Genomic DNA, 12,677 nt, shown 5'->3' with positions numbered 1-12,677 from the left:
AAAGAATTTAGCTCCCAGATCATATGTGATAGAGACTGACAGTGGAAAGTTCAGCATAAACAATTGAAATCTACAGTTTGTTCCTCAGGAAGAATAATCAACAGAGCAAACTCTAGAGATGGCAGATGAAGAACAAGAAGACTCAAGGATTCCAAAGCAACAACATCCAGTTGTTGCACCTAATGGACAGCCCGATGACCAAGTTATGTGTTTGGGTCATGTACTTAGAAAACCAGTACAATTCAGAGACACTTAACAATCTGATATGTACTGAATTTCAGTGATAGTGTAAATATCATAAATGGTAGGAAAGTAGAACTTAAAGGGGGAGATGTAATCAAATGCCTACTGTATTAGGCTGTTCTACCATTAGGTGGCTTTGTGTGTAACATTACCTTATTTAAAGCTAACTTTAGCCATACCTGGCAGAGCATTAAAAGATCTTATGATGAATACATCTGCTGTGTATAAACAAGCTCTGCAGTACAGAAGTAAATGACACACACCATGGTCTAAGTGTCCACCACGGAGCCCTGTGCTGTCGTCCAGACACAGCTTGGATAACTCCATGGCTGCGTGGCTCATGCAATCGGGCCCTATGAGTGGCTGGGCAGAGCAACTTTGCCCCCTGCAGTTCTCCATATCGACTCCCCTCTTATGTGGATGCTTCCACCCCATTTTCCTGGCGCCAGGGGTGCAGCAAATGTGGAAGGAAGGCAAAGGACAAGGGCGGGAGGGGGAGAGGAGAGACATGAAGCAGTAAGTGGTTTCTATCTTATATATGGTTTCACTGTTTGCACTTGTTCATGCACTTTTTAAAAAAAGGTTTGTTGTAACACTGTGTTGGCAATGGATTAATGTACTCTTCTAATATGTGTGTCATAAATATAAAGGGAAGGGTAAACCCCTTTAAAATCCCTCCTGGCCAGAGGAAAAATCCTCTCATCTGTAAAGGGTTAAGAAGCTAAAAGTAACCTTGCTGGCACCTGACCAAAATGACCAATGAGGAGACAAGATACTTTCAAAAGCTGGGAGGAAGGAGAGAAACAAAGGGTCTGTGTGTCTGTTGGTATGCTGCTTTGCCGGGGATAGAACAGGAATGGAGTCTTAGAACTTTTAGTAAGTAATCTAGCTAGGTATGCGTTAGATTATGATTTCTTTTGATTTCTTTAAATGGCTGAGAAAAGAATTGTGCTGAATAGAATGACTATTTCTGTCTGTGTGTCTTTTTTGTAACTTAAGGTTTTGCCTAGAGGGATTCTCTATGTTTTGAATCTAATTACTCTGTAAGGTATCTACCATCCTGATTTTACAGGGGTGATTCCTTTACTCCTATTTACTTCTATTTCTATTAAAAGTCTTCTTGTAAGAAAACTGAATGCTTTTTTCATTGTTCTCAGATCCAAGGGTTTGGGTCTGTGGTCACCTATGCAAATTGGTGAGGATTTTTACCAAACCTTTCCCAGGAAGTGGGGTGCAAGGGTTGGGAGGATTTTGGGGGGAAAGACGTGTCCAAACTAAGTTTCCCAGTAAACCCAGTTGGAGTTTGGTGGTGGCAGTGGTTATTCCAAGGACAAAAGATAAAATTAATTTGTACCTTGGGGAAGTTTTAACCTAAGCTGGTAAAAGTAAGCTTAGGAGGTTTTCATGCAGGTCCCCACATCTGTACCCTAGAATTCAGAGTGGGGGAGGAACCTTGACAATGTGTTTATAAATAAAGCCTTTTCTTTTATCAAGAAGTTGTACGGCTATCACTGCGTCACATCAGACAATGTATATTTCAAATAATAAAGGTAAACACATGGCTCATCTCTGCCTTCACAAAGATTGCGAAGAGCACAGCAAGCCACAGTAATGCACACAGCATTGATGACACTGGCATTCAAATGGGTCTGGAGACCTCTCCAATGAGATTTCAGTCTGCCAAATGCACAGACAACAACCATTCTACACCAGCTGAGCATATAATTAAATCTTCTTTTGCCAGAGCCTCTGATACCAGGATAAGTTTCATAAGCCAATGCAAAACGGAGTATGCAAGATCCCCCAGAACAAGGATGGGAATGTTGTTTTTGACAATGCCATTTGGTGGGAATAGCATCCCAGCTTGTCCGTGAATGTTGACTCCCTATTGGCAAGAAATCCTGGTATCATGAACTTTTCTAGTGCAGTCCACGTTAACATTCATAAATCAAGTGCTGTCATCTATGAGGACCTGCTTACTAATGGAGTAGTACCCTTTGAGGTTTATGTATTCCTGTGCTCCTTGAGGAGGGCAAACGATGGGCACGTGTCCCATCAGTGGTCCTGGTTTGGACACCCTATTCTCTCAAAGCCAGCAGTTGCTGCAGGAATATCTTTTATGCCGGCCACCTTGGGGTAAACCACACCCCTGGTTGCCTCAGAAACTTCCACCACTGCTTTACCTACAGTTGACTTTCCAATACCAAACTGGTTGGCCACAGACCGGTAGCAGTCAGGGGCAGCCAGCTTCCAGATGGTTATAGCGACCCACTTCTGAACTGGCAAGGCTGCCCTCATGCGGGTATCTTTATGCTGGGGGTTGGGGCAAACCACTCATAAAGCTCCAAAAAGATAGCTTTCTTCATGCAAAAGTTCTGGACCCACCACTGGTCATCCCAGGTCTGCCAGAGAATACAGTCCCACCAGTCTCTGCTTGTGGCCCTGCTCCAGAAGTGCCAGTCTATGTAGGGAGCATGAGCGTCTCTACCGAGTGTGGTGAGCAACATCACCAGTGCAAGTCAGCCATGTCTGTGTTCTCCTTCTCCTCCTGCTCCATCAGAAGGTCCGTTAGGTGCCTTCGGTAGGTCAGAAAACTCTGCCAAAATGTCCACCAGCATCTCATGGAAGCCCTGCCTGTTTCCTGAGCCAGGAGTAAAGCGCAAGCGAGATGACTTCTTCACATTGCCGGCTCTGGTGGGTGGGAGCACACAGACCAAAATGCCTGCTTGGCAGTATGTGTTGGCAGGCTGTTCAAGCTCCCTGTAAAGTGCAGGGTGGACTGCCAATTTTTATCACGTGGCACCATGGTCAAAGAGCTAGAGCGGCTAAATTTTGGGAGGATGCTAGGGAGTCTGGGATATGGATGGTTTGACTCAGGGCTGCATGCTGCAGTGTAGACACCAGAGCCCCAGGTTCAGTGTGAGTTAGAAAATTCTTAACCTAGGGTTGACAATCAGTGGAGACACTCAAGCATTGATTTCTCTAACCCAGGATCCACTGACTCAAGTCCCGCTAACCCTGGGCTTGCATTGCAGTTTAGACATACTCTAAGTGAAGCCTGACCTTGTACTGGGATAGGCAGGGTTACTTTGCAGGAGCAAGTCACGTGCCGAGCACCTCTTGCGCAGGAGTCAACTACTTAGAGGAGCAGAGGTAACTCCACTTCCCATAGTGCATTACTCAACTCTTGCTCAATCCCAACAGCTCCTGCTACGCGTCAGGTTGCAGGGGAAAGGCATGCAATGTGGGTAGACAGTAGGTGTATCAAGGCCCAACAGGAATATTCTACATGACATAGTCCCAAACCATCCGCTCTGTAACCGTTTGGGATTCCAGCTCTTACCTCACCTTCAGGCCAGAGGGAACTGTTACTATTCTTTGTTAAGATCCAGTAACATACTTGTGATAGGACCAGGGAGAGGTTGACAGGAACACGAGAAGAGACTGCTAAGAATAAGGGGCATCGTGCACTAAAGCATGAAGAGGATAACATCTATGCAGGGTTTTATAAGGTTGCCCATCAGTGTGGTATCTGGATGCCTTCCACTAATCATCCTTTATAACGGATACATTGAATCCACATGCCAAATCCGAACTCCCCCAAATTAGAGGTCTGGATTATAAAACCCCCATGCTCAGGAGGGTTTGGAGATGGGGTTTTGGTTTGCGCCCATCTCTGTCACTTGCAAAGTGCTAGAAATAAAACTTCCCAACTCATGTCAAAATACCTAAGAATTATCATAAATAGGAAGAACCTCCATGCATGTGCAACGGATTCCTGGCCACCCCAGACATGTCTCTGGGAACATTGTCCCCGGGGCAGGTGACAATTGAGGCCACAGAAGGGGAAGTGACATGCCCAAGGTCACAAAGTGAATCAGTGGCAGAGCCAGAAGCCGAACCCAGGCCTCCTGACTTGTAGTATCCTCGCGTGTGGAGCACACTGCATCCCTTTCAGTATGAAGTGCCCATTTCTCTACAGCTACTACAGAGTTACCTGTCTGTCTAGGATCCCTGCTCGCGATTTCAGATCATCATACGCTCTTTGCAACATGTGCTCCCTCTCCAGGTGTAGCATCTCTCGGAGGAGCAGCACGTTGGTACGGTTTTGGACCTCAGCGGCTGAGAGGGCAGCCAGCTGCTGCTGATAGTGCCAGACTTCAGCATCAACGCCTGCCACCAGCGGCGGAGGCTGCGGTGGCACACAGATTTCTAGGTGGGCAGACGTCTGTTCAACATCTCTCCCCCGACACAGCACAAACTGGTACAGCTGGTAGTGCCTGATGAGCGTGTTATAGAAGTATTCAAACAAGACATACGGTTTGAAAGGGCTCAGCTTTGGCTCACACGCCACGAGTTTATCCTTTAGGAGACAGATGGCCTGAGAAACGGGTAAACCTGGAAAGAAACAAAATGAAAATATTTCCTAAGTAACCCCTACCAGGTTCTTGTAGCAATCAGAATGCCATTTTGGTACCATGCTGTTTAAAGGATGAGGTGATTAGCACCAACCCTTGTTTGTTTGGGGGGAAAATAAACTGATATTATCCCACACTGTTCATCTTTAATCTTGTCATGGGGGAAAGATGGGAAGCCACTGTTTCTTGAGGGCTGTTGTTTAGAAAGATGTGTTAGATCCACGTGGCTGCATTTTACAGGACATAACAGCTAGGGTTGAAGGATTATACTGAGTTTTACAAGAAGGGCTGCCACTCAGCCCGGAAGCTTACAACAAATGAAACTGTTTGACAAATGTTTTTAGCAGACAACGATCCTATTGGGATAACCCCACTCCGGTATTTTACACTGTGATGGTGTTGATATGCACTTGAATCAGCTACATGAGGGAAGGGGAATTTTTGTGACAGACGCATATAACGGCTCAAGGGCTGGTTCTGCACCTACTGATTCTGCAGTGCACACTCACACCTCTTGTTGAATTGCCTTTGTGGTCACACTGAGTGCTGCTGCTGTTGTTATTTATTACATGTGTTACCATAGTGCTTAGGAGCCCAGCCAGGGACCAGGGCCCCATTGTGCCAGGCGCTGTACAAACGCAGAACAAAAAGATGATCCCTGTGTGACGTTATTGACCTGAACTGTAACCGTATAGATCATTGTTGCAACCGAGGTCCTCTAGTTGCACAAAATCTTTTACAAAGTAGGTCAAGTAAGGTGTCTACGAGAAGGTTATGATTTGCTGTTTATGATTATGCTATCTGTATGCAGGTATAATTTTGTATTTAAAGTTATAAGTATTGGCTCTATACTGTCTGTAGTTCAAACTTGTGCTATGCTTCTGGCTGACACCCCAGACAGTTTGGCAGCAGCACTGCCTAGCCTGCTTGATGGCCCATTAAGGACCATCAGCTATACAATTGACCCATTGAGAGAAGGCAGATACACCTTGTGACTCAGCAAGGCATGAAGGGACATGCCTACTGAGAGGACTCTAAGGCTTTCAGGCAATGTGCTGGGCAGCTTATTTTTGGAACAAAGGAAGCACAGGCCGCATGTCAAGAGACTATAAAAGGCAGCTGCATCTCCTCCATCTTGTCTTCAGTCCTGCTTCTTACCTTTGGAGGAACTTTGCTACACTGAAGCTCTGAACAAAGGACTGAATGACCCATCCCAGCTGTGGATGTGCTCCAGAGACTTGATTTGAACCTGCAGCTTATTCTATCACCGCTACAAGCCTGAACCAAGAACTTTCCATTACTGTATGTAATTGATTCCATTTAACCAGTTTTAGCTCTCATCTATATTTCTTTCTTTTTATGAATAAACCTTTAGATTTTGGATTGTAAAGGATTGGCAACAGCGGGATTTGTGGGTAAGATCTGACTTGTATATTGACCTGGCTCTGGGGCTAGGTCCTTTGGGATCAGGAGAACCTTTTGTCTTTTACTGGGGTATTGGTTTTCATAACCATTCGTCCCCATAAGGAGCAGTGCCGGTGGTGATACTGGGAAACTGGAAAAAAGAAAAGGAGTACTTGTGGCACCTTGGAGACTAACCAATTTATTTGAGCATAAGCTTTCGTGAGCTACAGTAGCTCACGAAAGCTTATGCTCAAATAAATTGGTTAGTCTCTAAGGTGCCACAAGTACTCCTTTTCTTTTTTGCGAATACAGACTAACACAGCTGTTACTCTGAAACCTGGGAAACTGGGGTATCTGAGGGAATTGCTTGTATGATTTCTGGTTAGCCAGTGGGGTAAAACTGAAGTCCACTCTGTTTGTCTGGTTTGGCATGCCTTAATAGTAAAGGAACTCCAGCTTTGGGCTTTCACTGCCCTGCTCTAAGCAATTTGTCCTGAATTGATACTCTCAGTTGTGTCCTGCCAGAGGCCGCTTCGTTACACCCTGCCCTAGAGAGTTTACAATCTAAGTATAAGACAAGAGACAACAGAAGGAGACAGAGATATCGAGGAGGGAGAAAAAGGAAATTATGACACAATATTGGTCAGCAACATACACAGTGGTCTCTGCACACCAGTGGCCTAACTGTATAGGCCTAATGTTCATGCCAGACTGCTAATATTATATAAGATGACTACAGACTTATCTGGAGGGATCTATTTCTGTGTTTACTTGTCACAATGCTTTGGAAGTGACAATCTCTTTGAAGACTTTTTAGTTCCTCTTAGACCATTTAGACCCTGAGCCTGCTCACACCAAAATCAAAGACAAAACTTCCATCATCCTCCACTGGAGTAGGACTGGGCCCATAATACTCTTGTGACTGGATACAGAGGCTCTACCTATTTCCTGCAAGCGGTAGGGTTGCCACCCATCTGGTTTTTGGCTACTGGGTCTGGGTGCCATTTAGGGTTGACAGGTGCCCAGTTTTTGACTGGAAAGTCCAGTCGAAAAGTGGAGCTGGCAACCCTAAATGGCACCTGCACCTAAAGTCTCGTTACCATGGGGCGGGGGGAGGAGCCGAGTCATTAACCCATGCCAGCCTCTGCTCAGCCGGGGCTGTCTCCTACCTTCAGGCAGGCACCTTGAGATGATCCAGCAAATGATGGGGGATGGGGGAGAGAGGAGTGAGTGATGGGGCGGGGCCTTTGGAGGAAGAGGCGGAGAAGGGGCGGGGCCTCAGGGATCCAGTTACCAGCAATTAGAAAGGTGGCAACCCTAGCAAGCAGGTAGTTAACTGCCTGATCATACCCCCTATTGGGCAGAGTAGTCAAGGCTGGAGACTAAAGGCCCAATCATCGTCTCAGAAGGAATTCAGGAAACTCTGGTAAAACCTTAAAAAAGGCAACAGTGAAACCTATAATAAGTGACCCTCTCCAGGGGCCCACTCAAATGAGATGGTTGACTGAGATGAGGCAGAATTTTTCTCGCCCTGTTGAGCAATATTTTGGGGGCAGTCTCACTGGCTTAAAAGGGTGGTCTCTTCTACAGTTTCAGTTATTTGTGTTCAGAATGGGGAAAAGTCTCTGAGAAGGCTGTACCCACAGCTCAGAACATAACAATGGCCATACGGGGTCAGACCAAAGGTCCACCCAGCCCAGTATCCTGTCTACCGACAGTGGCCAATGCCAGGTACCCCAGAGGGAGTGAACCTAACAGGTAATGAATGATCAGGTCATCTCTCTCCTGCCATCCATCTCCACCCTCTGACAAACAGAGGCTAGGGACACCATTCCTTTCCCATCCTGGCTAATAGCCATTAATGGACATAACCTCCATGAATTTATCCAGTTCTCTTTTAAATCCTGTTATAGTCTTCGCCTTCACAACCTGCTCAGGCAAGGAGTTCCACAGGTTGCATGTGCACTGTGTGAAGAAGAACTTCCTTTTATTTGTTTTAAACCTGCTGCCCATTAATTTCATTTGGTGGCCCCTAGTTCTTATATTATGGGAACAAGTAAATAACTTTTCCTTATTCACTTTCTCCACACCACTCATGATTTTATAGACCTCTATCATATCCCCCCTTAGTCTCCTCTTTTCCAAGCTGAAAAGTCCTAGCCTTTTTAATCTCTCCTCATATGGGACCCGTTCCAAACCCCTCATCATTTTAGTTGCTTTTTTGAAGCTTTTCTAATGCCAGCTGTTGGTGAAGGGCTGAGCTGTAACCCAGGCTGTTTGTTTCTCTTATTGTAGCCTTTGAACTCTATAAACCTTAAGAAGGGAACTTGCTGAGCAAAAAAAAAATTATTCATTGTTTGCAGAGCCAGATGACTCTGATCCGGTACAGCTGGGACAATGATGGTAGGTGGTTATTGAGAGGCACTGTAAAGTTAAACCCCAGCAAAATTATTAAAAAGGGAGAGATTCCACTAAACTCCTTCACTCTTCAATTAATATTATTAATGTCTTTTTTGTGGGGGTAGAGGGAATGGGCAGCAAACAAAGACAAATATTGAAATACACAATCATACAGAAGTAAATATTAAATAAAAATGCAATCCCCCAAATTACTAGAGAATTTGGGAAAAGCCATGCATTGGATGTGGTTATAAACAGAAGAGCAGAGCTGGTCAAAAAATGTCCATTGAGTCTTTTCCCCAAAGAAAATGTCTTTTTGACTAAAGCTAAAATTATCCTTTTAGTAAAAACATGTTAGGGGTTTTCATGAAACTTTTCTAGACAAATATTTTTGTTTAATTGCATCAGGAAAATCCCCACTTTCTGGCACTTTTTAACTTTTCTCCCCTTTTTCCGAGGAATAAACACAAAAAAGAGAGAGCGAGAAGGGGGAGTGTAATTTGCACACTAAAATGAAAGTTTGGGGAATTCTTAAAAAAAATTTTCAAAGTTCAAAAATTTCATATTTCACTGAAAACCCTCACACTTTCACAAACAAATAGAAAATACAATTTCTTTTGATTTTTGTGTGTGTAAAATATGCTTCCCTTTTTTCAATCAGCTCTAGCGAAGGGTTTCTTGACCAAATGTTAATGCTAATAATGTGGTTCCCTCATTTTTGGGGACAGTTTATTTATAGTGTGTAAAGGAGAAATTCCACAAAAAATATAGTGTCCAATTATCAAGCTTTCTTGTCTGACAAACACCCGCCAGCCCTCAGCAGTAACATAAAAACAAATGGACTTTAGCGTTAAAGGCCTGTGCTAATTCTTTATGGATCCGTTCGTACATGTGATGAAGAATATTTTTGTTATTATTACATTACCATTATGCAGAATCCCACAACACTGGCCACAGACTCAGGGGAGACTGAGTTCAATTCCTAGCTGTGCCATAGACTTGGTGTGTGACCTTGGGAAGTCACAAAATTTCTCTGTGTCTCAATTTTCAGTGTGTAAAATGGGGATGCTTCCCCGCATGAGAGATAATGAGCATACATTGAAATAATGTTGGTGAGGTGCTCGGATACTATTGTGATTAAGACCTAGCTAGCTAGTTCGTTTCTGCCAAGCTGCACTATGCATGAATCCTGGGAAGCAGTGACTGTGAAAGAAATTGGGGGGGTCATGGTGAATAATCAGCTGAACATGAGTTTACAGTGCAAAACTGTGGCCAAAATGGCTAACGCAATCCTTGGATGCATAAGCAAGGGAATCTCAATTAGGAGTAGAGAGGTTATTTTATCTCTTGTATTTAGCAACGTTCTGATTGCTACTGTAATATTGTATCCAATTCTGGTGTCCACAACTCTAGAAGGATATTGAAAAGGGTTCAGGGTAGGATTCAGAGAAGAGCCACAAGAATGATTAAAGGATTGGAAAACATGCCTTATAGTGATAGACTCAAAGAGCTCAATCTATTTAGCTTAACAAAGAGAAAGTTAAGGGGTGACTTGATCACAGTTTATAAGCACCTATATGGAGAACAAATATTTGATAATGGACTCTTCAATCTAGCAGACAAAGTTATAAAAAGATCCAATGGCTGGAAGGTGAAGCTAGATAAATTCAGACGGGAAATAAAGTGAGGGCAATTAACTAATGGAACAATTTGCAAAAGGTTGGGATTGGTTCTCCAAGACAGGCAATTTTTAAATCAAGATTGGAATTTTATTATTTTTAAAGAGATTCAAACAGGAATTATTGTGGGGAAGTTCTCTGGCCTGTGTTGCACAGGAGCTCAGACTGGCTGCTCACAGTGGTCCCTTCCAGCCTTAGAATCTAAGAGTAACACAAAGAGCCTGAATTTTAAGTGCTGTAACCTGGCCTTCAATTTTGTCAGTAGCATTTTGCACTCCCAAGTAACTCTTCCCACAATTTTGCACCACAAAAATATTTGTGGGTTCAAATGATTCCACCGTCAAGTCACTAAACTACCTGACTAGAGCTCCTAAATCAGTTTAATGAAAAATGTTGAAAATTCAACCTTGTCTTCCTTTTGAAGATTTTCAAACAGAATCTTTTTGTTTGTTTGTTTTACCATGTTTTTTTTTAAAAAAGGAGGACTTGTGCCACTTTAGAGAGTAACAAATTTATTTGAGCGTAAGCTTTCGTGAGCTACAGCTCGCTTCATCGGGTTTTTTTGTGATTCCGCCCCCCATTTTAAAAAAAAGTATTGAAAACATTATCAAAATGGTTACAGAATTTTTAGTTATGATTTATGTTTACCAAAAAAAAGGTTTTCAGGAAAATAAAAAATTTAGTTAAGCTTTCCAAGCATGTTTTTGATCAGGGGAAAAAAGATATCAGAAAAGGTACAATATTTCACAAAAATGAAAACATTCAAGGGTTGACAATTTTTATAAACATTTTTTTTAAACGGCTTTCTTTTTAAGAAAAATTCTTTAGTTAAAAGTATTGCCAACCCTTCACCCTATACCTGACTGAGCATGCAAATCAGGTAGTTAATGGTGTAATACTGTCATTTGCACCTGTATTTAATTGTGGGAATAAATTATGCCTCAAAATTGGAGTCTGTTTCTGAAAATCAGGTCCAAAAGAAACATTTCTGGAGAAAAAGCCCTCTAATAAATTTACAGTCTGTGCAAAGTTAACTGAAGACAATAACTACCATCAGACTAGAAGTTTGAGCCATCCTAGGCAGAAGTCATTATGGTCTGAGCAGGGGACTGGGAGTCAAGACTTCCGGGATCTATTCCTAGCTCTGCCACTAACGGTATGCCTACACTTAAAATACTACAGCAGTAACACTATAGTCCTTCAGTGCAGGCAATACCCACGCTGACGGAAGGGCTTTTCCCATCGGTGTAGGTCATCCACCTCCATGAGAGGCAGTAGCTAGGTTGACAGAAGAATTCTTCCATTGACCTAGCATAGCCTACATTGGTATGCTGCACCACTGCATTATTTTAAGGGAAGACCTGCCCTCAGTTAGCCTATCTGCAATACAAGGATGGTAATTCCTACTTTAGGGTGCTGTGAGGCTTACTTAATTAGTGCTTGTTACACTCTCTGAGATCTGGAGGGGGATGAATGCATGGCCTTATTATTTATTGGTACTTCTGTAACACCGAAAGACCCCGGTTGTCGGCGGGCGGGATAAAACCGGGGACCTTTGGAGCTTAGTGCATGAGCCTCTACCGCATGAGCTAAAAGCCAACTGCCTGTTAGCTAAGGCTGTAGAGCCGACTCATTTAACTCTCTCTCTTGAAGGGGTCTTGGTGCCACTAGATGGGACAGACCACCACACCCAGGATGTGTGTGGGTTACACTTCCTCAAAGTCAACAATGACAAGTCTGAGAGTGAATGACACCATCTGGGGTAAAAGTAGGTGGAGCCCAGGGAAGTAAAGTCCTTGGGGTGAAGAGATCTGGCTCATGAGATTCACAGCCTCGCCAGCTGACTCAGGCACTGCATAGCAAGACTGTAGCCAAGCGCTTCAGGAACCTGAGGTGAGTCTGTGCTGAACTGGCGGATAGGGAGATTAAATACACCATTGGCCCAGCACTTAGAATGAGGAGTGACTGTGCGTTATTCCTTGACAAAGATTTGAATTGCAGTGGTGATAATACCAGCAAGGGCTTTGACTGCCCAGATGCCTCATGCACCCATGAATGGGGCCATGTGCAAAATTGGCTCTCTTGATAAAATGGCCCTAATGGGAGTGTATCGACCTAGATCATTTGATATAGTGTTTATATCTGTCAAGGGAGAAGCTAAATAATGAAGAACACATCAAACACAGAAGCCCTTGGCATAGATTTCATTCCACCGCAAGCAGGGAGTGGGCAAAATGTGTATTAATATGACAGTAGCAACTAGAGAGTCCAGCGGTAACGTTAGGGGCCGCATGCATGTTGAGGCCAGTGCTATGCCTAAAACGTAGGTTGACCTAGGTATGTCGCTCAGGGGGGGTAAAAAAAATCACATGCCTAAGGCTATGGCTACACAAGAGAGTTTACAGCAGCACCCACGGTGCCGTTATAAGCTCTCTAACGTAGCCGCTCTAAGCTGACGGCAGGGAGCTGTCCCATCAACTTAACTATATAGCCCCTGCGAGCAGCACTCGCTATGCAGCCGGAGAAGCTCTCC

The 12,677-nt window shown here is 43.8% G+C and overlaps 1 protein-coding gene across 1 annotated transcript in view; it reads right to left on the bottom strand.

Annotated features, from left to right (window-relative positions):
- The window catches only part of C3H8orf74 (chromosome 3 C8orf74 homolog), a 33,588-nt gene that overhangs the window by 7,565 nt on the left and 13,346 nt on the right, over nt 1-12,677 (bottom strand). The window contains exon 3 of the mRNA XM_048846255.2: nt 4,241-4,641. Coding sequence (XP_048702212.2) covers nt 4,241-4,641 — 401 coding nt within the window. The remainder of the gene's footprint in view (nt 1-4,240; nt 4,642-12,677) is intronic.

The sequence above is a fragment of the Caretta caretta genome, chromosome 3 (genome assembly GCF_965140235.1).
Source record: "Caretta caretta isolate rCarCar2 chromosome 3, rCarCar1.hap1, whole genome shotgun sequence".
Classification (NCBI taxonomy): Eukaryota; Metazoa; Chordata; order Testudines; family Cheloniidae; genus Caretta; species Caretta caretta.
The sequence above is the reverse complement of the archived record's forward strand: the minus strand, read 5'-3'. Positions and strand labels throughout refer to the sequence as shown.